The sequence below is a fragment of the Pelodiscus sinensis genome, chromosome 1 (assembly GCF_049634645.1).
Source record: "Pelodiscus sinensis isolate JC-2024 chromosome 1, ASM4963464v1, whole genome shotgun sequence".
NCBI classification, from domain to species: domain Eukaryota; kingdom Metazoa; phylum Chordata; order Testudines; family Trionychidae; genus Pelodiscus; species Pelodiscus sinensis.
Window position 1 is genome coordinate 173814319 of NC_134711.1, and position 25362 is coordinate 173839680.

Here is a 25362-nt window from a genome sequence, read left to right on the forward strand (position 1 = left end):
GCATTATCCTCCTCTTCTGCAATGATTACATTTCCTTACCATTCAATTTCTAATAGTTCACTGATTAATCCTGGTTTTGATTATAGGGATGTCTGTACCAAAAAATATAGCTTCATATCTGCCCTCAAAACATCTAGTCCATACATTTCCTTGCTTCAAAGCTACTTTTTAAATAATTATTGTGGAAAAAAGAAAGTTTCTCTATCTTACAATATCATGACCACTGCCCCACTTTTTCTGTTTTAGGATCCTCTGGCTGTAAGAGAAGTGAGATATTAAAAAAAAGTTATATTCAAATTCCATGTGACAAGAAAAGGGTGGGATTTTATTATTTGTCTAATAAAATTGAAGATTTTCACCAGAAAAAGTAGATTTAAGGCAAAACTGCAGGTCCTATTATATGGCCCTCCTATTTATTTAGAAAGAAAGACTAGAAGTAGACTGATACCAACCCTTAATTTTAATGTTTTATGATAAACATTCTTTAGAAAGTTGCTTACCAAATATTGCATTATGAAATTGAAGAACTCTGTAATAATTGTATTTTTTAAAATAATGAGCATGGGGATGTAGTTTTGAGCTATGGTACAGTGTGTAAAACAATGTAAAAGACATCTGTGTTATTACTTTTACTCTTTCACTGTCAAACTATTGATTTAACAGATAATGTCCTAGAAAAAGAACTAGGCGACAGAACAGAGACAGATTATGGTAAGAAATTTTAAAATTTTAGATTGAGTTTCAATGGTAAAGATATAATCTTATGAACCATATACAGGATCCTGGAATGTTACATTAAAAATAAAACAGATTTGTGCGTAGTGGAACATATTGAAAAAGCATCCTAGAGAGAGGAATATTTGCAAATGTAGTTGCAAATACATGGATTCAGTTCAAAACAGTGCTTCTTTTAATTTGTATTCCAGGTTTAATCTTAACATTTCACTAAAGTTCTGTAGACACATTTATTTATAATAATTTATTCAAAGCTGTAATGGTTCAGATTCCAAATATAAATCTGTTTTAAATGTAAAAAACCACTATGAACACATTGTGCAATATGTAATAACCACCTTTTATATTGTTGCTATTTTTTCTAATCTGTTTAACTTCTTTTTCAGAGGTTTTCCCATCAGTAACAGCAGGAAAGCCCTATAATGAAAACAAACCAGAAGATAATTATCATGTAGCTGTAACTGAAACAGGTAATTTATTCATAAGGCTTTTATGTTCAGCATGAGATGGAGAGAATTAGAATTAGGTATGCAACTTTCCCAGTTAATAGGAATAAACTGCCTAGTTCCCAAGAGGTCTGCTGAATATATACCTGTAAGGGATGGCACCCAGCTGATTGCCCCAGCTGTTTGTGTATGCTTTCACTCTCTTATTCTGCAGTGACTTCTGTCGTCAGTTTCTCAGATGGGTTTTCAATGACACAGCCCTCTGAGTCATACATGAAGTCTGTTTCAGAAACAAAACAACCCTGTTGGGTAACGTCTACACTACAGAGGAAGATCGAAGCTGCCTCTGTTGATCTTATAAGGTTCTAATTAGAGGTTTAGTTAAATTAGCTAATTCAAAGTAAAAGGGGCACTCCGGTTGATTCTAGTAACCCTGCTTTCACAAGGAGTAAGGGAAGTCAAAGGAAGTGTGTTCTTCCTTCGACTTACTGCTGTGTAGACAGTGCCAAAAGCTGAGTTAAGCTACTTCAACTTCAGCTATGCAATTAATGTAGCTGAAGTTGCGTATCTTAATAGATTGACACAAACATAAGAGACTTATTTTCTCTTTTAGAACATGGCCGACTGATATTTCTAGAGACAGAAGTGATCTGTCATCTACCCAAAAGCCCCATGGTATAGCAGGGTTCTATGTGTGCTGCAACACTGATCTGGAGAGATCATATTTAGGATTGAAATCATCTGAACACTCCACTGAAACTGCCAAGAAAAGTGATAATTCTGGTGTTGCCTATTGGGATGCGACCATCTACCTATGAAGAACTACTCAGAGACTGACCAACTAATTTAATTTAAGAGTTGATATCTGCCTAGTTCCAAACATCTCTTGAGAGGTGCTCAGTCCCCTGAAGTCATATAGATTTCAGTGAGCACTGATGGCATTCACATCTCTCCAGAACATCTCAGCATCTTGCAGTATCTGATTCTTAGGTCACTGAACAACTGAAAGATGACAATAACTGTCCACTACTATCCATCTGAGATAGATTTGGGCCAGTTGCCTTGTTGTGAATGCCCATGTGTACCATTATCAGTCCCCAGGACAGTTTTACATTGGTCAATGAACTATGTTGTTGTTGTCATTTAGAAAGAATAACACTGTTTTAAAATGTCATCATTACTGTGCTGCTCTCTGAATATATAATGAGACTGCTAATAGGATGAGAAAGGCAAGAAAAAAGAATCCTAAGAATTGCTAGATAATGGAGAGGTAAAACATGGGGCACACAATGATGTACGGGAAAGATAAGCAACAGCAATACCTATCAAATTTGAATCTCCATTTGCACCTGCTTTGTTTCCCAGAGGAGTATTTTATCTGAGCACTCATGGGCAAATGCTGCTGTTATAAATAAATACATAAATAGATACTATGCTATACTTTTCAATGCAGAACACGTAAAGAACAGGCATTTAAAACTAGTGCTATGGTCTATAGAAAGCCAAATTCTGATTACTAAGTAAACTGGCCTTAAACATTTGCTCTTACAAGTTAAAGTATATTAAAAATAATTGAAAGAAGAATACTACCTAGAATACCAGCTTGTGGGTCAAGTACCTTGTCTTCTGTACAGTAATAAATGTGGGGATACACTTATTTCAAACGTACTTACAGTTTCTCTGTTGAAACAGGAAGCTGATACTATTAAAACATAGCTGTACAATTATGATTGCTCGTTACAACATGGTGATCAGTGAGCAACAATATGTTAAGCATAGGGTGGCATATTAATGAAGAGGCAGAGGACAGTTCCTTCATTACACACATTACCCAGCTATTTCTGGAGTCTGAACATCCCTGTTCTGAAGCCTTGTGTAAGCATGTGGGTTGACAGGGACTCACCTCTTTCTGATGTCAAAGAGGATGAAATGCTTCAGGAATTGTTCTTGTTCCTTAACTGTTATACTGAGAAAAGAATAAAAGTTCAGAAGACTGAAGGACAGACTATAACTCCAGTCTAGCTTGAGAAAGGAACAATGCGTAGCTGTGCTGGACTAGGAGCAGATCAGAGAACCAATGGGGACTCAGCATCAGATTTCTGCCTGTGCTCACCCATTGCTCTGTAGGAGGAATAAATTGTTTCACTCTTTTTATGGAGCAGCTTGCTTACTTCCCACTGAGTACCAACACAAGGAAGTAGAAGAGATGAATTTAGGGTTTTTCATGCTCCCTAACCATTCCTCTCTGTTTGTTTACAGCAGAGCTGATCATGTGAGCATCCCCTGTTTTCCCCACCTCAGCTGAAGTTACAGTCTAAGCAGAGCTATAAAAAGGAATGGGGGAGTCGAGGGAACATGCAATTTTTGCTCTTTTATTTCCTTGCATGGCCAAATTAGAGCTGTGCCTGTCCAGCCCAAAGCATGAAACCGAGCGTACATTTTTACAATAAATCTATATTTTAGCTGATGAATAAAGTATTATGAAATGTGAATCATATTTGTTAAGTAGTCATATTTTGACTTGGGAAAATCATAATGAAATAATTGATGCATAATGAAAACTATGTGCTTTTTTGGACAGCTTTTTCATAAAATATTGGAAATGTATTCTTATAATCCTAACACATTCATATTTTCCTTTCAAATTGATTGGAGGGCTTTGTGCAAAAGGAATGAAGGATTGATCTATGTTTTCACATAGATAAAGATAGTTAAGGCAATGTATTTCTCCTTTGTTCTTCTCCAACTCTTTTAGTGAAATGGGACAACATCTTTCAATGCTCTAGGCACTGATGAGATACTTTGCTTCTTTTGTAGGTATCATTCCAAATCTCATTTATGTTGTTATACCAACTATACCACTGCTGTTATTGATATTAGTGGCTTTTGGTACTTGCTGTTTCCAGATGCTACACAAAAGGTAAATACTGTCGATGCACTGGTATGAATTTGTCTTATAATGATGAACTCTTGTTTCCATTAACAAACTTTTCATATTTAAAGAATGCTTGCATCTCTTACTTGTTTCCTCCTCAGTTGTGGTATGTGCATCTTGTCAACCCAGAAAATCTAAGCAATTTACTTATTAATGACAGATGAAAATTCAAGTTCACCTATGAAAAGGCCCTGGCCTAATGTAGATAAACAGATCCCTTAAGATGCACTGGGCATATCTATACTTACCCACAGACCAACGCTCCAGAGGTTGATCTTCTGGCATTCAGTTTAGTGGATCTAGTATAGACCCGTAAATTGAATGCTGAGGGCAGCTCCTGCTGGTGTCTGTACTCCTTACAGTTGCATTTGCTTCCATCTGCCTTCCACTGTGTGGATGCCACCAAGGTTTGGCTTAAAGTAAGCCGACTCCAGCTATTTAGAATACGTAGCTGGAGTTGAGTAACTTAAGCCGACCTTCCAGCTCTAGTGTAGACCTAGCCACTATGTTGCCAGAGGGAATATTTCCAGTTTCCAAGAATGACATTTTTGCTTGCAGCTATTGTTGACATTTTCCCTTACTTTGTGAAGCCTGATTACCATCTATATTGGAATTGATCTCTTGGGAATGACACAGGAGGCTTCACTGACATGGAGCATGCCCAAAAGGAGCCCTTTCCCACCTAATTTTCTGCCACAAAGGGTAAATTCTTCCCTGTCTAAATGGGCATAAGTTGTTAAGAGACGACTTAAAGGTGCAACAGTCTGCTAAGACTTGATTTACTAGCCATCCTGGAAGAGCAAGAAAGATGTCACCAGAAAAGACTAACTTTAAACTAACAAACATATTTAGAGGCAGTGTAATTACCTGGCTTCCAGTGTTTGCAATGAAATCACCAAAGCTAATATTTATGAATGCTTTATTTTTACAGTATCAGTCAGCACTTATGATTGGAGACGGTGTCTCCCTCCTCCGAAGCATGTACATATGATTGTGATGCTAATGCTTCTTTCATGGTGATTTTCCTGCCCCTGGTTGACAGCTCTAGTGGAAGGGCAGGATTATTAACAACTCTCAGGACCCAGGGAATAGCAGATGGGAGAGTTTCTGTAGTAAAGTGGGTTGAGATTAATATTCCATGTGTACTTCCTTTTAACTTTTCTCATTTCAAAAACTTAATTTCCTGTTTTGTGGTGGATTTCAGTTTTAATTCTTCTTTCGGGGAAACAGAAAACAAAATAAATAGGTAAGCAATTTCTGAATCTATTTCCCTTTTGGATCACTTAAAAAAATCCTGATATTTATAAAAATGGTCACTGTGGTATTATTCCCTGGTATCACACAGCTGTTTAGTAATCTTATCCCTCCAGATATGTGAGGCTTGCATTAGAACACACAGAGTTTCCTAATGACCCGCACTTCCATATTAAGAAGTGGAAGATTTGCATTTCCCAACTTCTGTGGTAGCAACTTCAGTAATAGTAACATGTCAGGCAAATCCATGTTTACATACAACCACCATGATTTTAATGTTGACCAACAGGGTCTTGATAGATACCGCAAAGGTTGTGGTTAAGGAAGCCCATTCATAATATTATAAGGATTAAGGATATATTTCACCTCACATAACAGTGGGATTGGCTTTTCTAGATAAGTATTAGAGTAGGTGCATTCATGATTTTTAGCAACTCATTCCCCCTCTCTGCTATTGTGCAAAAGGCTCTAAAAGCGTTCCCTCTAGATAGACCATGTAAAAATGTGAACATGTGACCCACAGTCTACTGATGTCGATGGAAAGACTTGTTGATGTCAGTGCGTTATGGACCAGGCCTCTGAAACTGTAGAATTCATCCAAGAAAGAAAATTTGACTTCCCAAGATCTAGAAATAGCAGAGCACAAGAGGTTGGGAACTCCAATGCTTAATGTGAATTCTACCCTGCAGGGGTTTCCCAACTTACAAATGAGTCTCTTTTTTCTCCTTTTTCTTTTTTTAGGCTTTTATGGGAGGATGACATTTCCTTTGAAAGATGAGCTTGCTTTGCAGCCACAATCCATGGTCTTCCAGGACTTGTTTAGCTTGGAAGAACATGACCGGTTTTGGCTGGCGTGGGCTGTTACAGGATAATAGTAAAGGGAAGCAGAGCATCTTTCCTGTAGTCAGTAGGAACAATCAGCTCGTTCATGCTTAGATGCTCTCCCTTTCCTTTCTTCCAGGGAAGCAAGGAGAAACTGCTTCACAGACCCATCTCCATTATCATCTGAATGCCTTGCAGAAAGTTTAAATTCCAACCTGGTATATGTCTTAGTTTCTATGATTGTATTTCACAGTCAAAACAACAATTCCAAGTAATACCCTCAAACAATTTATTGTCCCTCACTTAACATTATTCCCAGAAAAGATGTACAGAGCCCAATACTCCATTGGTGTCAATAGCCACAGCTTTATTGGAGATGTACAGCAGCTGAGGATTTCATCTATGAGATTTAGACATGTTGTTTTGACAAGTGCGTATTTTAACTGGTTTTGGCTTAACTTTCCATTCTAGGTACCCCAGACATAAATGAACAACATGAGTTAGATTCACTAATGTAAAACTGGGGTAAAGCTTGGATGCATACGGCCCAGCTCTAAAGGCCACTGAAATTAATGGGGATTTTTAAATGACCACAAGTACAGTCTCTCCTTTGGCAAAAAAATCAAATACTGAAATATTTTATCTGAGAACCAAAACATTTTGATTCTGATCTGCTGCTGTGGTGCCTCATAAATATTTTAGTTCGTTCCCATTCTCCTGTAACATCTGGGATTCATGATCTGACATCATCTCTCATGCTGCTCTATTTTCCCTTCTGTGTGAGGGGAGATGGCAAACTATGTAAGTCACATGGCTGAGGTGCATTCTGGATGTCCCTGGACACTGTGCATCATGAAACCTGGTTGGGGATCTGAGTCCACAGAAAAGAATGAAAACATGAGGTTCTGTGAGGGCATTTCAAACTTAAAATTTTTCAGTTTAGACTTCCTTTTTTTATGAAAAATATTTTCTCCTATGGAAAGTAAATGCTTTTTGTTAAAACATTAACCCCCGTTTTCCCTAAAAAAAATTGATGGAAAAAATTGTGACTAGTCATAATTAATACTTTTCTACTGTGGTCAGTTCATCTCCAAGAGTTTGCTTTACTGCCCATTGATTTCAGCAGAAAATGGATCAAGTCCTAAATGCAAGATTTTGTCCTACTTATTCACACTGGAGAGAATCTTGACAATGAGACTACTCTTAAGAGTAAGATGCTGTTCAGCATGAGGAAGGTTGGCAAAATCTGAACCTAAACAATACAGCACAGAGTGGACAATCTAAGTCCACAGGAAGACAAAATAATTAACCCTCCTTTCAAATATAATTTAGTGGTTTCTTTGTCTTTGCTGATCAACAAGGTCATGCTTTTAGTCAGAGCTTATATATAATTCTATTGTATCGGGAAATGACAGCACATTAATAACAGAAGCCACTCTGAATGAATAGATGGATGCTAGTCTGACATACCCTGACCTAGTCGCATCCTGAATCTGAACCCAAAAGAAATCAAATTAGTTGAAATTATTTTACATTTTTATTTTTCAGTAAAGGAAGAACAAAAACCAGCCCAAACCAATCTACATTATGGATTTCAAAGAATCCCAGGAAGGACAGTAGCATGGAGGTATAACAGTGTAATGACTGAAAACAAAGCAAAAATAATACTTTACAGTCGGGCTCCATTATTATGTCATCTCAGCACATTAGCTTGGAATGGCTTGAGATTGCAACGGATTGGCAAAATGAACTGTAAGCTCCCCCTTGAGGCAACTATTCAGATCATTTTTATATGTAATGTTTGATTATTAATTAAATGAAACATGTCATGCTAAATAAAGAAAGAGGATGTGGTTTGCTAAGGGAAGTAACTCGGCTACAAAGGAGCAATGAAATGGACAATGCACTTGAAGTTCATGTGGGAAATATCACAGTATGTATCAGTTTAAAATTGTTTGTAGTAATCATAACATTTTTATTTCCTGTAGTCCCTCATACATTTTACTTTAGTTGATGTACTATAAATTGAATGATAAAAAATTACAGTGTAACAAAATAATTTATCTTTGCATAAATATTTGATAAAAATGGATTGCTCAGTTATTTATTTGCACATTTTCAAAGCCACTCTTGATTCTTAAGGCATATCTTTTATTTTAATCCTATAACTGATGATCATTAGTAGAGACAGTTGCCAATGAAGTGATATTGATCTTCAGTGGCAAAATTCAAGTATTCAGGAAAATCACTGGGTGCTGCATAATGGGTGCACTTTGCTAGTGGATGGCCATATCTTTTTGATACATTTGTCTGAAGTCAATATAAATCATTCTGCCAAAAACCCATGAATAAGATATGTTTTAAATGCAGCTTTTAATAGCTATACTGGAACTAGACTGATTTTTATTTCTTTGAAAAGACCAAAATATGAATACCACTGTTTTATAAAGCCTGAGATGTTAGTGGATCTTTTATATAAAAACTATGCTTTAAATGAAAGTCAAAAGGTTATTAAAAACAGGAGCTAATAGCTTTTGCTAGCAATAATGCATTTTAGGATAAACTAAACAGTAACAAGTCACCAGGACCGGATGACATTCAGCTAAGAGTTCTGCAAAAATGTAAATGGGAACTTGCAGAACTACTAACTACGGTTTGTAACCTATCCTTTAAGCCCTCTCCTGTTCCAAATGACTGGAAGATAGATTATGTGATACCAATCTTCAAAAATGACTTTATAGATGATCCTGGCAATTACAGACTGGCAAATCTAACTTCAATACAGGGGAAACTGGTTGAAACTATAGTAAAGAACAGAATTGTCAGATATATAGATGAACACAATTTGTTGGAGGAAAAGTCAACATGGTTTCTATAAAGAGAAATCATGCCTCACTAATTTATTAGAATTCTTTGAGGGGGTCAAGAAGCATATGGACAAGGGGGAGCCAGTGGGTAAAGAATTCTTTGATTTTCAGAAAGCCTGTGACAAGGTCCCTCACCAAGGGTTCTTAAGCAAAGTATGCTGTCATGGGATAAGAGGGAAGGTCCTCTTATACATTGGTAACTGATTAAAAGATAGCAACCAAAGGGTAGGAATAAATGGGCAGTTTTCAGAATGGTTAAAACTAGTGTTGCCTCCCCCTCCCTCGGGGGTTTGTACTGGGACCAATCCTATTCAACATATTAATAAATGATCTGGAGAATGGGGTAAAAAGGGGGGTAGCAAAATTTGCAGATGACACTAAACTGCTTAAAATAGTTAAATTCAAAGCAGACTGTGAGCTTCAAAGGGACCTCATAAAACTGTGTGACTGGGCAACAAAATGGCAGATGAATTTTATTGTCTAATGAATATTGAAAATTATAATCCCAACTACATGTATAAAACAATATGGATTAAATTAGCTATTACCATGCAAGAGAGGTCTTGAAGTTATTATGAATAATTCTCTGAACACATCCATTCAATGTGCATCAGCAGTCAAAAAATCAAGCAGAATCTTAGTGTATGTCTAGACTATATGCCTCTGCAAACAGAGGTATGTAAAACAGGCTACCCAACATAATCAACGAAGTGGAGATTTGAATATTGCACACACAGCACAGTGCTGCACATGGTACACAGGCATGGCCACTCTTGGGGTGGCATCCATCCCCAGTCAAGTGCAGAGAGGCAGAGAACATTGAACCCCTGCCAGGAGCACCTGCTGAGAGAGGAAGAAAGTGGAGGGGACCCCAGTGGCATTTTCTCTGGCAAGCAGCCTCTGCCATTCAAATACACCTCCCCCAACACCCTCTTCCATCCTCCAGTGGGCATGAATAGAAGTCCTTTCCCTGTGGGATTCTGTCACTGCTAGATATGGCATGTGTGTATCATGGAGGAAAAATAAACCAGACCATCCCCACCACCACCCACAAGCTCCTGGCTTGGCTGGCACCTTCCCATGCCAACTTGGTCCTGGAACATGTGGTAGCAAGGCTCCTCTGGGATAGCCATGCCCACTGTCTAGGTCACAGATGGCCTTGCCTGAAGCACTTCTCCTTTGTCTGACCCTGAGACCTTCCAGTGTCGGCTCATGGATGAGGGCTAGCCTTCATGCACCCTGCCTCCTGAGATGACTATCCTTCTCTCTGTTCTTCACAACTGGACCAGCTATGAGTGAGGTGCGTCCAACACCTCCCATGTCAGTCTCCTGAGACTGCGAAACTTAGAGGTGTTGGTGAACCCAAGAAGACCTGCAGCGGGAGCACATTGCCTGCCTACGTGCCCTGCAGTGGTATCTGAAGTTGCAGGACTGCAGACTGGATACAGACTTGGAGCTACATCCCGCCATCTGGCAGGAGCTCTTGTAGCAGGCCCAGAGCATGTGCGTGGCTTTCACTACTGCAGTTGACCACCTGGTGGCCACTATTGAGTGGTTCAGCAGCCAGCATTCCACTCCTGCTGCTGCTCCAGCCCCAGGTCCAGATCCTGGCACTGCTCCCACCTTCATACAACCAGTCTCTCCTCCCAAACTCTCCCCCACACCCACTGAAAGCCATAATAGGTGGTGGAACCACTCGAGACAGCTGCTAGTTCCAGCCCCATCCCTGAGCCCCTGCTCCACCCTCCTCCCTCTTCTATCTCCCTCTTCTCCACTTCCAGATTCTTTCCCCAGTCCCTCCCCAGTTATATTTACCCCAATTAAAAAAAACAGTTTATTGTTCAAAAATAAAAAGTCTTGTTTATTGTATCTTCAGGGCAGGCGGAGGGGACAAGGGAAGGATGGGTGAGAAAAGGCACAGAGGGGCAGTACAGAGTCCCCTTGTGGGAAGGCCCAGTGGAGAATGTCACAGGTATCATTATCTGAAACTGTCTCTCAGGGTGTCCCAGATGTGCACAGCTTCCTGATGAGCCTGCTGGATGGCAGCCGTGTGTGTCTGTTCCAAGACCCAGGCCAACTGCTCAGCCTCTGCCCCCCACCCTGGCAGGAATGCCCCCCCCCCTTGTTTTTGCACAGTGGGGATGTTTCCCTCACTGAGGTGCAGATGGGTGAGAAGATGGCGGAACCTCCCACTGAGATGGCCAAAAGCACCCCTCACAACAATGTAGGCCCTACTGAGCCTGACGTTGAAATGTTCCTTGCTTTGTTCACGGTACCCAGTGTAGGGCTTCATCAACCGGGGAAACAGAGGATAGGCTGCATCCCCCACGATACACATAGGTATGTCTATATTCCTGACCCTGATGGTGCGGTTGGGGAAAAAAGTGCTGGCACACATCTGAAAGAAGCTGGAGTTGCGGAAGACATGGGCATCGTATATGTTCCCTGACCACCAGACATTAATGTTGGTGAACTGGCCTCCATGGTCCATTAGGGCCTGCAGGACCATGGAAAAGTACCCCTTCCGGTTGATATAATCCTATGCCCAGTGGTTGGGGGACAGAATGGGTGATGGCACACCCCACAGTTGGGGAAGCCCACGGTGGCAAAGCCAGTGACAATAGGGTCCATGTTTCCCAGTATGATGACCCTGCACAGCGGGATGGTGTTGATGGCCCTCTCAACCTGTAGGAGATAAACAGGGAATCACAGGTTTCCAGGACCCTCAGGAGTTTCCTGAGCCCAACCACAACTTACCCCTTCCCTCAGCAGGGCTTTGTGAAAGTGGGACTGAAAAACTTGTCAGGGAGCATCATACCTGCATGACCATGGCCCCAACAGTTGATCTCCCCATGCCAAACTAGTTCCCAACAGAATGGTAGCTGTCCAGCATGAAAAGCTTCTAAATAGCAATGGCAACCAGCTTCTGGTGGGGAATGGTTGGTAGCATGTGGGTGTCCTGTTGCCAGAGGGCAGAGGTGAGCCATTCACACAGCTCCAGGAAGGTGTCCTTCCACGTGCAGAATTCTGGAGCCACAACTTTTTGTCCCACCACTCCATGACAATGTGGTCCCACCAATCAGAACTGGTGTCCTGTTGCCAGAAGCGGCAGTGCACGGTGCGCAGCAGGAGGGAGGGGCTGCGCTGCATGTGGAGAGAGGTGAGGAGGTGCCTCACAGTGAGCTGCATGTCCTGTTTCTCAAGAGAAATGAGGGCTGCCCGGCAGTAACTGCAGCAGGAGGTGTGGCAGCAGGTCCAAGCGCTGGTGACTGCTTTACAGCAGGCCTGGCTCCATGACTAGAGTGTTGTGGCGTCCACAAGGGCAACCAGACACAAAATGAGAAAAGTTTGCTGTCCCTCAAGGAGGTAGGCAAAAGTAAAGAGCCTGAGACACAGCTGTACAAGGAGGTCACCTTAAGCATGAGACTCAGATAGACTCAGGTAGCAGCTCCAGGAGGTGACTGCTGTCCTGAAGCCCTGCCTGAAGTGTTTCCAGGGGTATTAATGAGATTCAGGCTCCAATCAGTGTAGATGCTCTATTTCAAAATAGTTCCGCACTATTTCGATGGGCATTTGTAGTGTAGACGTGCTATTTCGAAATGAGGTATTTCAGAGTTTTTATTCTGAAATTGTTTATTCCAAAATACACGTGTAGTATAGACTTGCCCTAAGGTATAGACTAACATGGCTATGACTCTGATACTTTTCATATCATGGCCACGGCTTGTCATGGTTTTGTAATCTCAAAGCTAGATTACTGCCAGGCCCTTGGTTTGAGACTGTCTTTGAAAAGGAATTTGAAACTTCAACCAGGGTTGAAATCCGTGAGTCAGCTGTTAGATGAGGTATACTGTTCTAATCTTACTGCTGTGCATTGCTTATCTGTAATTATAGCATCAGGTCTGACAACCATTTTGTGCATAGAAGAGGGGGAGGATCTACCTGATCTCTCTTGTATAGCAAGACATTACAAACCAGGCCAAGGCCCTTTTCATAGGAGCACCCATACCTCTCACACCTCCCTTTTGTGGGCTGCTAGAGTCAAATAAGAATGGCAACACTTTACTCTGGCCTAAATGATGGGTCAACACAGAACTGGTGCACTGTCTTGCAAGATTCCAGATATAGTGTAAAATCAGACTGAGTAAGGCTTAGCAGTACAGCATATTAAGAGCAAGGAGCGTGGAGAGGGATGGCAAGGTGAATTCTATAAGACTCTTTTTGTGAAAAATTTATTGCCCTTGTTAATAGTTGTTCTCAGTGATGGAAAACAGCTAGGCAATAGATAACACATGTTTCTTTATAAATAATTACCATTCTTTTTGGACTTTTATATAACACCGTGGAATTAATTAGATTTTAATTGTTCTATAGTAGGCTCTAACAGAAAAAAATAGAACATGTAATATTATAGTAGAATGATTACATCTTTAGATACAAACATACATAAATTGTGAGTACATAGTTATTTATCTCTAGAGAAAGTCTTATCTGGAGAAGACTCTAAGAAATTAAAGCAGTCAATTTCAAATTTTATACAATTGAATTCCTTTAGTGGATGATTAGCCCTAAGTGTTAAAACAAAACAATCCAAAACATTCTTTAAAAGTCCCTTGTACTGATGACTGATGTACTATTAAAGCAGCGACTTGAGTGGCATGTTTATTTTCCTTGCAAAATTAGCTGAGGAAGCTTATTGCTGGATGCTTTTAAGAGCATTGCTGTTAATAACAGAAGCATTTGGTTTTTGTGTGCACAAGTGCGTATCTGTTTGCCAGAAATAATAAGAAAAAAGGTACCATGTTCATCCCTGGTATAACTTTATTAATTCCAAAACAGTAGCACCAGTGGGGGAATTTGGCCCCAGTTTAGTTTATCCATTATAAAGCAGTCAGATTGATTTGCACACTATCTCCATGTATAAAAACCTATTCCAGAACTGTTTGTAATAGATAAAACAGAAGAGCTCTCATGGCTTCAGATTAAACAGTTCAGGTACAGCCTATGTATCCTTCAACCTACATTTTGATCTTGGGGATTATTAAACAAAATTCCCCATGGATTGAAATGGGAACGCACGTAAAAATACTGGAAAAAAGTTTAAATGTTTGGCTGGGATGAATATTTTATATATTCAATAAAGAGTGTGTCCTTCACAAGTCATATATTTTACTCTAAACCTTAGTGGAGGTTTCCATAATGTACTGGACATGGGTATTTTAAAAATAATATGTTTTTAAGGTGGACAAATAGTAAAACTGCAGTCAAAGTAAAGTGGTAAGAACCAATGGCAAAAGACACAGATGATGTTTTGAAATGATGCTTTCTGACATGGTAGTTTTTTGATATGTAATGTTTTCCTTCCAAAAGTTTGATTATTCTTAACCTCATATGGAATGATAGGATTTTATTCAGTTTCTCTCACCAATGGCTTTGAATGTTATGTGGTATATTATAATCTTGCTTAATATTTGTCTTCATATTCATTTTGTTAGATTTTTTAAAAATTAAGCTAATGTATGAATTGTTTTATCCAGTCCACAAATTGTGTGACTCGAGCATACACTCCAGGACGCTGGGGCAGTGCACACTGATAGCCAAAGGATGTCACACCTGCCAAAAGCCACCTGCTGTTGTCTTGAATCATTAGGGCTCCTCCTGAATCTCCCTGCAATATTGAAATTCAAGAGTTAAAAAACATCTCCTCTCTATTTTGAAGTAACTTTGGAACTTCAAGATGTTTTGCCTGACTGGATTCCACTTCTGGTGCAAATGTTTTTGATATACCCAGAAAGAGTACCACATGGATAAATATTCAAAGGAGAATACTCTGGATTTTTTATGAACATAACATAGGATCTGAAGCTCTTAGACACCTGTCAGTCATGAGCTGTATCAATCAGGAGCATAGTAGAATCCTTTGCACTAACTGATTTACTTATCAACTGTAGGTTGTACCCTCTTACTCTGGACAAATCCTTATGACATGGGCTTTGCACAGGAGACTTCTGCTGGGTCTGAGGGAATAAAATCTTCCTTCAAAGGCTGCAGAACAGCTGCAGAAACTGACTCACTGTGTCAACAACCTGCAGGCTGTCTGTGCTTGCTATATCCTTCCTAATTCTTGTTTCTTTAGTCATTGATTATACGCTGATCTGTCTCACTCTAAACATGTTCATGCCTCCTTGCTTTTCCCCTCTTAGGTGCAACATAGGGGTTAGAAACACGAGCGGCTCAAGGCGGGCTGCTGCAGCTAGTGCCCTAGGTGGAACGCGCAATTGGCGCCCCTGCCTGCATGGCCGTCAATGGGGTGACGTCATCATTGGGTGCCCCGTGACGTCATCATCGGGCGCTGTTGAAGGCGGCGCCCTAGGCGACGGCCGAGTCGGCCTATAGTCACGGACTGCCCCTGTAAGCACAGGTAGGGAAAGCTCCATAACACGAAGGAGAAGGGAATGAAGCCAATCTATTATGTCCCCCTTTCGTCTGGGAGTCTGCTGAAACTCCATAAAGACAATTTCATTCAGTATATTGCAGTTATAGGACACAAGCCAGAAGCGGCAAGCATAGATCCAGTGAGAACCACATTATATAGCATGCTGCCATAAGAACATGATTAAAACAGTCAGCAAAACCAGAGTTCATGCTGACAGAAGCAGAACTAAGAAGCATTCAGTACTGCCTGCCTCCCTGCAAAGAGGGAGCACACTGAAGGCTGGGGTGGACAATGGCTTCTTAGGATGCTATGCTGCTCAAGGGAAAGAAGATCATAAGAAATCAACCCTGTTATCTTGTCCCAAAGAAGGGCTATCCATCCAAGTAGTTGGACCTTTCATTTCTTGAGGATTTATAAAGTAATAAATGTTTGAAGGTAATGTCCTTTTTACAGCTCTCCATCTATCTATCTGCAGTATTTATTGGACTTGTATCATCTTGGGATTTAAGCCTCAGCATCTCACATTTTCACCTCAAAAAATGTCATCCTCCTAAGGAGGACACTCAGCAGAAATGGTGTGAAGTTCAATATACGGTACTTCTAACACCCTATATCACCCTCTAGCATTTTTTTAATGTCAGGCATGTCCCTTCTAACCTTAAAGACTATTAGTAGGTCCCTACCAAATTCACAGCCATGAAAAATGCATCACAGAGCATGGAATCTAGCCTCCCACTGTGAAATCTAGTCTTTTGTATGTTTTTACCCTATATTATACAGATTTTACAGCAAGACCAGCGTTTCTCAAAATGAGGTTCCTATTCCAAAAGGGAGTTGCTGGGGGTTATTTTAAGGGTGTTGTGCTATTGCCACCCTTACTTCAGCACTGATTTCAGAGCCAGGCAGCTGGAGGGTGACAGTTGTTAGCAGGGCACCAAACTCTGAAGGCAGAAGCACAGAAGTAAGGTTGGCAATAAAATCACATTACCCTTACCTCTATGCTGCTGCCTTCAGAGCATCCAGAGAGTGGTGGCTGCCGACTGATGGCCCAGCTCTGCTGGCAACAGTGCAGAAGTAAGAGTGGCAATACGATATCATATCACCCTTCTGCATTGCTGCTCGTGGTGGCTTTACCTTCAGAGCTGGCCTTCTGACCAGCAGTCACTGCTCTCTAGAGGTAGATCTATACTATCGCATTAATTTGAGTTAACTTAATTCAAAATAGTTAATTTGAATTAAGCTAATTTGAAATAACGCATCTATAAACAAAAACTATTTCAAAATAGCGTTTTGCTATTTCAAAACAGTGCGTCCACACTGAGTGGACCCTGAACTGAAGTTAAGGCTGGCCAGAACTTAGTGTGTGGGGCTGCTGCCTGAGGCTAACTGAGCTCCGTGCTTAAAGGGACCCTACCCTCACCCCAGACAGACAGTTCTCAGAGTTACCCGCTTGCTTGTCTACCTTGATGAGGGACAGAAAAGCAGTCCTGTCTTGGAGTGCCCTGAGTGCCCACACTCAGGATACCACAGCACTCAGCCACATGGAGCCAGAGCTGCCCCTGGGCATGCCGGTGCATCTTGTGGTGTCATTGCCATCAGCCCAGCTGCATTTGCTGCAGGCTGCCATCCGGGGGATCCATCGGGGGGCTGTCAGGATTCAGGAGGCCCTGCGGGAGAGCGTCCACCCCAAGGAGCCCTCAGAGCCACCCCGGACCTCCACACCAGGGTCTCGTGTCCCATTCCTCCCTCACGTCCTTCCACTTATCCCACCCTAACCCCCCTTCCTGATGTCAAACAAGACACGTATGTTCAAAAATAGAAACTGGGTTTATTGGACAAAACTGGGGGGGGGGGATAAACCTCTGGGGACACTGGGAAAAGGAGGTGGGAGAGGGGAAGAGAGAGGGTATGAGAGGGGAGGGGAAAACTTAGGAGGAGGAAGCTGGAAGGGGGAAGCAAGGGGAAGAAGAGGGAAGGGAAGCTCAGGGCCCATTGTTGGGGATCTCGCCAGACCAACTTGATTTTCATGTGAACCTGCTCCTGGGTTCTCATGTGGCCTATGGTGGGCAGACTGGCAACAATCCTACCATAGATGGCCACATTCCTCCATCTAGTGTGGGGATCATGGATCCCTCCCAAACCTGAATAAGGTCCATGATCTCCAACCTGTACCAGGAAGGCACCCGCCTTCTCCAGCCCCTTTCAGGCTCCTGGGAGCTGGCAGACTGCTCCTGGGGAGTGGTGAAGGGCTGGCTACTAGTGGCTTGCTGGCTCATGTTTTGGGGCCACTGGGTCAGGGACCCTGGTGGCCACTGCTGGCTCTGGGCTGGCAGGCTTGGAGCTGGCACAGACACTGTGGCCAGGGTCTACCCCTTTAATGTCTCCAGGGTTGGGGGAGAGGAGAGTAAGTTTTCCTGGTTGTGCCCAGAGTGGCCACCAGGGCTCCCTGGGAGGGGCTGGAGGCCCCCTATTTTGAACTGAGTGTCTACACAGCACTTAATTCAAAATAACTATTTCGAATTTGGCATTACGCCTCGTAGAATGAGGTTTACCAAATTTGAATTAAGGACTCCGCTATTTCGAATTAATTTAGAAATAGCGGTATGCATGTATAGACACTATTAAAGTTAATTTGAAATAATGGCTGTTAATTCGAATAATAACAGTCATTATTTCAAATTAACTTTGCAGTGTAGACATATCCTAGTTGCCTAGCTCTGAAGGCAGCACCACTAGTGCCGCAGAAGTAAAGGAAGCCGTAATAACATTGCAACTCCCCACAGTTGCTTTTTGAGTCAGAATCCCTACAATTATAATACCCTAAAATTTCAGATTTAAATAGCTGAAATAATGAAATTTACAATTTTTAAAATCCTAAAACTGTGAAATTGACCAAAATAGACTGAATTTACTAACACCCTCTCTCTGAAGTACAAAATAGCTTGTAATCTTTAAAGCATATATCCTGCTACTGTATGCAATATATAAGTCTCTGAGTAAAAATTATATTCTATGCGTGGCTAGTTTTTAATGATCAGAGGACCAATTATGAGCTGTTCCGTAATTAGAAAAGGGGAGGGCAAAATATGCTTGTGAACCAGATCTGGCCTGCCAAACTTTCAGATCTGACATTCCACACTACCTTGGGCTGCCAATGTTCTGTGGCCCAGTGGTACCCTCAGGTAGACTTCCTGCCTGCTGTGGCCCCACATGCTCCTCAACGTGGTCAACTGCTGGGGCCATACGCACCTATGCACTGAATGCGCCATGGGGGCAGGTTCCATGGGATGCCCCCACACCCAGCACAATATTCATGGCTCTCATTGACCAGTAATGATGCTTGCAAGAATTGTACTGAGGCGGGGGCAGCATGTGTAGCTCCTCCCATCCATGAGGTGCATGGCACAAAGATATATATGGATTCTGCAGGCAGCTGCTTTGAGCGGCAGGTGAGGGCTCAGCAGGTAGGGAACCTGTCTGAAGGTTCCACTGGGCTGTTGGCCAGGAGGTGCTTACTGTATGTAGCAAGCACCTCCCAGACAGAACCTACACTTGGCATCTCATCATCTTCCTTCCCACCAACTGCTTCCCCCAGGTCACAACTCAAAACCCTCTGAACCCTGTCCTGAACCCTCCCCAGGTCAGAATCCTCTCCTGCACCCATACTCCCTCCTGTACCCCAAAAACTTGCCCTAGGTCACAACCATCTCCTTCATCCAAACTCCCTCCCAGATTCCACACCACCTCTTGCAGCCCAGTCCCTCACCTCTAGCTCCCTTCTGCACCCAACCCCCATTCCAGATCCTGCACCTCCTCCATTAATAGTATAGAAGAGTGCATCCCTGACTACTTACCAAATTCTAAGAGTGGCCCTCCTTCAAAAGTTATTGAGGTAGAAGGACTATAGTATGAACAACAGAAATGGGTTGTTTGTACTTACCTGACAGGAATCTACTCCTCCTTCATCATAGCCTGCACACATCATATTTTCTGTAATATTATATTGTGGCAGCTGTTGTTGACATTTCTCATTTGTTATAAGAGGGACCTCTGCTTCTTGCAGTATGTTTGCAGTGGAACCTTATCAAAACACAGAGTATACACAACCAATGTGATCAAAATGCACAGTGTAAACAACAGCCATTATTCCTCTAGTGATTCTGAAATTTCAGTCTTATTACAGGGCACTATTGAGGTCCTGGGCTGCCACTTCATTACTTCAGTTTGTACCAGCAGGACCACACTAAACTATATCGATGTACTTATATTGCCCTGGCTCACTGTCTTTAATGGATTATATCCTCAGCGAGGTAAAGAAATATGACCTCTATTTTATAGATGGGGAGCTGAGGCAAAGGGTATATTATGTGATCTGCCTCCAAGAGAAATATGGTGGAGCTAGCATTTGAATAAAGGTCTCCTGAGTCCCAGGGTAGGCCCTTCCTCCTCAGTCACTGGAATTACTCTGGAGTAAAAAGTAGCAAATGACATCCTGAGCTTTTATAACAGGGATCTTTGCTAAATTTTGTTTTTCAAATAACTTAACAAAGTCCATAAGTATATATTATTATGTGTGGATCCATGGACTAATTAAGAATGTGGCTTTGACTTTCGTTGAGCAGACTTTATGATTTTCAGTTGGCCAATTTAACTTCTTCCAGTAATTTAAGCTATTAATTATTAAGCGAAGCTTTAAAGTGCCATTGTACTCTGAAAGTAGCTCCACAAAACTGGTAGAGATGTTCCATGTTTATTGCTCTGTGACACTAGATCAATATGCTTGATTTACAAATGAAAATGTAAACGCTCAGCTCTGGAAATTTAGTCTAGTCTCTAACAGTCAAGCTGTATTCTTTCCTCTGTATGCATCCTTACCAAGACAGGTTGAGTCTCTCTAGTCAGGCACCCTGAGGACTAGACTAGTGCTGAACCAGAGAATTTGCTGAATTATGAGATGTCAATATTGTCTAGCAGCATTACCAACACTTCCACTGCTTACTGGGCTCTTAGAAGACAAGTACTGTACTTAGATTCTGTGCACGCCTCTCATACTTGTTTGGTGAAGGGAGGGGACAGAGGTGTAAATCACAGAATCTAAGTGCTTTCTCCTCGCTCCCTTATCGTCAGGGGAACTAGAAGAAAAGCAAGTTGCTTCCCAGTACACCTGGCTGCTGCCCCCTGCTTTTGCTCAGTTGCTTAAGCAAGATGAAAGAGAGAATTTCAGCCTTAAATCTACAGAAACAAGTCTTTTTTCCCCATAAGAAGTACACTCCATTATAGTCAATGGACCAAAAGTCAGTCTCAATAGACGATGATCTGTTAGAGTTCAATCAAATCTTTTACGTTACAGCAGAAGAGAGCACTGGTCTAGGGCTCAAGATACTTTAGTTCTAATTGTGACTTTGCCTGAGGGGGGATATTGGGCAAGTCATGTCACCACTCTGTGACTCAGTTTCCTTACTTGTAAAGTGCTTATAATAAAACATCTTTTGTAACGTATTTTGAGAAATACTGAGGAAAGATGCTATTTAAGAGGTATGTATTTCAGACAAATTCAATCCACAAATATGCACAGGCAATGCATAGTGACTTCTATTGTGTGCACAGAATTAGAAACAAATACAAAAATCAAACTGAAAATAAAACATTGTTAACTATGAGGGAAATTAGCCAGTGAGACGATTTTCCAAGCAATGTGGTAGATTTCCCTTCACTTGAAGTCTTTAAAAGGTAGAGTAAGTAAGTAAATAAATAAATAAATAAATAAAATATCTTTGATCTCTGACATCGAAGAGCTTTCCTTATTATTTGGTGTGGTAATTTAAAGTGTGATGACTTACCTTGGTACACAGTTCTACCCCAGCCAGCAATAAAGCAATTAATTCCTGGCAAAAACTGTTGACTTGCTTCAGGTAAGCAAATAGGCTGTATGTAATCTGTGAAAGATAAATAATTCATTTTAATTTATTTCTAATATTCTGATTTTTGAGATGTCGGTTACCAAAATGCACATTGATCTAACCCTTGTATTCCTTGCTTAGTCAAAATTCCCAACAAATGCAGGACTAAGTCCACAATGATTGGTTTTCCAAAATTATATCAACTTTATAAGGATAAGTCTAAGTAGCTCATAAACCATTCATTACTGAGTAAAATCAGGCTGACTTGTACACTTGGAGCTAGCTCAAATTAATTTATACAGAGTAAATAAGTGTGTAAGGGAAGACCTACAGTCCTACCTGTATAATTGACTTTGAACTGAAGATGCATCATAGCAATGTCATTATTTTTTGTACGCTTGTTATAATGGGGATTTATGACGATTTGGTCGATCTTTTGAATTACTGTCTGAGGATAAGTCAGATTCAAAGTGGTGTGCAAGCCAAGCACTGCTTTCCACTGAGATGGTATTAAATTCCTCCTAGAGATTGCAATAAATATTCACAATTATTTATGATCAAATGAAGGATTTAAACAATTTTCCATGTATAATTTATATTAATTGTTAATACCCTCAAGTGTGTGTATATACACTCTCTCTCCTTTCTCTCTGTCACACATGCACACGCACACACACACACACGATATATTTTTTTCAGATTATCTGGTGTAGCATATTGTCATTTGAAAGTGCTTAGGGTTTTCTGACAGCACTTCTGGCCTAAGGTTTCCTATTACAGAACTATCAGTTATTTTTTGGTATTAACCAAATTATAGATTTATACAGATTAGCATGCACAATAGCAAAGTTAGGGAAGAAGCATTCATTATTATGACCCTTTAAACATGTGAAATTAAAAATCCCCACATGATTAATAATCACTCCCCAGAAAGAAAATTATGAGCATGGAATACCTTGGAGATGGATAGACTATATGTCTACATTGCAACTGGGAGTTGTAATTGCAGCACATGTAGACATACCCTATCTTTAATTTAGCTAGTTCAAAGGTAGCTCCAGTTACAATAGCAGTGAAATCACTGTCGGCAGTAACTTTTTAAACATGCACCAGAGTTTGCGGATGGACAAAACTAGGGATGTTAAAATAGCCAGTGGGGTAAGAGCAGCCCCCGCCACCCACAGCTGCAGCACAGTGGAGCTGTAGCAAACTGTGGTCAAGCTGGAGCAGTCCCCCACCTGCAGCCTGTGGTTAACTGGTTAAACAAATCACTCAACTGGTTAACTATTCTAGGCGATTTTTACATCCCTAGACAAAACTAGGTCATTTTACCACAACTTCATTTGCTATTGTTACTCAAGCTACCTAGATCAAAGGTAGTTCAGGTATGTCTAGACATGCTGCAATCACACCTCTTGATTGCAGACATACCATTAGACATTTTTAATTCTTTTTACCTACACCTGAAAAAAAAATCTAGAAAATTGGAATGAAACAGAAACACAGCATTTAAGAGAAAAAATACGTCAGGTTCTTTCCTCTAGAATACATATTGATTGCAGAGCTGTACTGGATGGAGTTTAGTTAGAGACCTGCTTTGTAGCTGATGTTGTTTTGAACCATCAAAGTGTCCACTGAATGAATTGATTTACAAACAGTATAAATACTTAAGTGCCTGATTGAAGCTGAGCACCCAAATTTCTTGCAGTTCTCTACAGTGATTGGAATGCAACAAACATTGATGTCTGTAAAAACAGTTAGGCTACATCTACACTACATGCTTCTTGCACAAGAAGCCTTTTGCACAAGAGTTTTTGCGCAAAAACTTCTTGCACAAGAGCACATCCACACCTCAAAGCACATTGCAAATGCAATGCGCTTTTGTGCAAGAGAGCATTCACACTGTATGCACTCTCTTGCACAAGAAAGCTCTGATTGCCATTCACAGAATGGACATCAGAGCACTTGTGCTTTTTCCCATACTATGGCTGCATCTAGACTGGCATGATTTTCTGGAAATACTTTTAACGGAAAAGTTTTCTGTTAAAAGCATTTGTGGAAAAGAGCGTCTAAATTGGCATGGATGCTTTTCTGCAAAAACACTTTTTGCAGAAAAGCATCCATGCCAATCTAGATGCGCTTTTCCACAAAAAAGCTCTAATCGCCATTTTCGCGATTGGGGCTTTTTTGCGGAAAACAAATCTGAGCTGTCTACACTGGCCCTTTTGCGCAAAAGGGACTTTTGCCTGAATGGGAGCAGAATAGTATTTCTGCAAGAAGCACTGATTTCTTACAGTAGGAAGTCAGTGCTTTTGCGGAAATTCAAGCGGCCAGTGTAGACAGCTGGCAAGTTTTTCCGGAAAAGCAGCTGATTTTCCGGAAAAACTGGCCAGTCTAGACACAGCCATAGGGTTTTCTTCTGCAAGAAACCCCTCTGGAGCATCCACGCATGCCTTTTTGTGCAATAGCTGTAGCGCAAAAGGGAGTTATGCTTTATAAAAGGAGGTTTACCTACTCCAGCAAAAGCCCTCTCTTCTGCTGTTTAACTGCTGATTTACTTGTGCAAATGTTCATTTGAGGTGTGAACGCTCTGCAGGTTTTTGTACAAAAACACCTTTTTTTGCACAAAAACCTTGAAGTGTAGACATAGCCTTTGTGATATATACAGACTATCTCTGAATATGGTGAAATGAAATTCATGTATATTGACAATTAACGCAGGCAAACACCTTAATTAATGCTCAAGATGTAGAGGTAGTGGACGCTTTCAGTTATCTGGGATTATACATTATGCAGGCTGTTCTAAAAAATTTGGGTAAAAATTTAAGAATGATTTGCTCCTCGAGACCCTCCCCACAACAAAAGTTTGGAAAAATAGAATCTTAAAATGTTCAGTATTTCACCTGGTGAAAAGCTTAATTTTCTCAATAGCAACCCAGGGATGTGAATTATAGGAAATTAATGCTGGATGACAAGAAGAAAACTGAAACCTTTGAAATGTGCTGGCAAAGAATCTTACATACTTCCTGAATGGCAAAGATGAGGAATGTTTATGTTATAATAGTGCTGGAAAGGAGCAGACTCTGTAATAGTAATCAACAGACACAAACTACTTACTTTGGTCACATCAGACACAGAGATGGAAGTAACTTTGAGTTATCATGGTAGGGGATGATGGCTAGTCATTGTACTAAGGTATGAACTTTGAGGGGATGGATAGAGGGTGTAGAGCAGATTATTGGGAGGTAACCTGCCAAGTCCTCATAGATAGCAGTGGACAGAGAAAACTGCCATGTCACCAATATTCAGATATAAATAAATGGCTTTTACTTATTTACTTACAATAGTGATAGCTCCTCCATGATTTTTAAATGCTATTTTCCTATTCTTGGTCACCTCTACAGCACTTTAACCGTAGACATAACAGTAACATATTGTAGGAAATACTGGAAAATATATCTCATCTTCTCACATTATGTGTAGTGCACCATAGAGACTATTTGAATTGATTTACATGTCTATTCAGACAAATTGAGATTTATTCTGATTGCGCAGAGTAGTGTAAATCTTCATCAATCTCTCATAGTGTATAGCAGAGAGTCATAATTACAGAGGCGACACGAAATTTACTTTTATGTGATATGATGTCATTCTTTACTCTCACACCATTGGCAAAGCTCTGAGTGAGTAATGAAGACACCGAATTAATTACAAATGAAGTGCATATGCTCGGTGAGGTATCATATATTTCATGTATACACCCTTCCATTTTCCAGAAAGTGTCTCTTGATTTATATACATTCCTTACTGAAGTCACTGAAATGAGGGACTACAAAGAACTCTAAGAACTCTGAGCTGGAGTCCATCTCTTATTAGGTGAATGAATAATTCAGAATGTAATAATTAAATGACGAGTGGGTTTTTTAACTGTTCTGATCACTAATTTCAGGCTTTCCCTAGTCTGACT

The 25362-nt window shown here is 40.8% G+C and overlaps 2 protein-coding genes across 5 annotated transcripts in view; one reads left to right on the forward strand and one right to left on the reverse strand.

Annotated features, from left to right (window-relative positions):
- Window positions 1-7960, forward strand: part of CHODL (chondrolectin) — a 45654-nt gene extending 37694 nt beyond the window's left edge. For 2 of the 4 annotated variants that reach the window (XM_075909996.1, XM_006128842.4), the window contains exons 4-7: window positions 664-711; window positions 1122-1205; window positions 3999-4101; window positions 7741-7960. In XM_075909996.1, coding sequence (XP_075766111.1) covers window positions 664-711; window positions 1122-1205; window positions 3999-4101; window positions 7741-7825 — 320 coding nt within the window. In that variant the 3' untranslated portion in view covers window positions 7826-7960. Of the gene's footprint in view, window positions 1-663; window positions 712-1121; window positions 1206-3998; window positions 4102-6331; window positions 6411-7740 lie in introns of all 4 variants that reach the window. The other 2 variants (XM_075910001.1, XM_075910008.1) reach the window with 2 other exon arrangements.
- A 6362-nt stretch (window positions 7961-14322) lies between these two features.
- The window catches only part of TMPRSS15 (transmembrane serine protease 15), an 89664-nt gene continuing 78624 nt past the window's right edge, over window positions 14323-25362 (reverse strand). The window contains exons 22-25 of the mRNA XM_006128840.3: window positions 21735-21916; window positions 21336-21431; window positions 19436-19575; window positions 14323-14727 (exon numbers count right to left, since the gene is read on the reverse strand). Of these exons, the coding sequence (XP_006128902.2) occupies window positions 14572-14727; window positions 19436-19575; window positions 21336-21431; window positions 21735-21916 (574 nt within the window). The 3' untranslated portion in view covers window positions 14323-14571. The remainder of the gene's footprint in view (window positions 14728-19435; window positions 19576-21335; window positions 21432-21734; window positions 21917-25362) is intronic.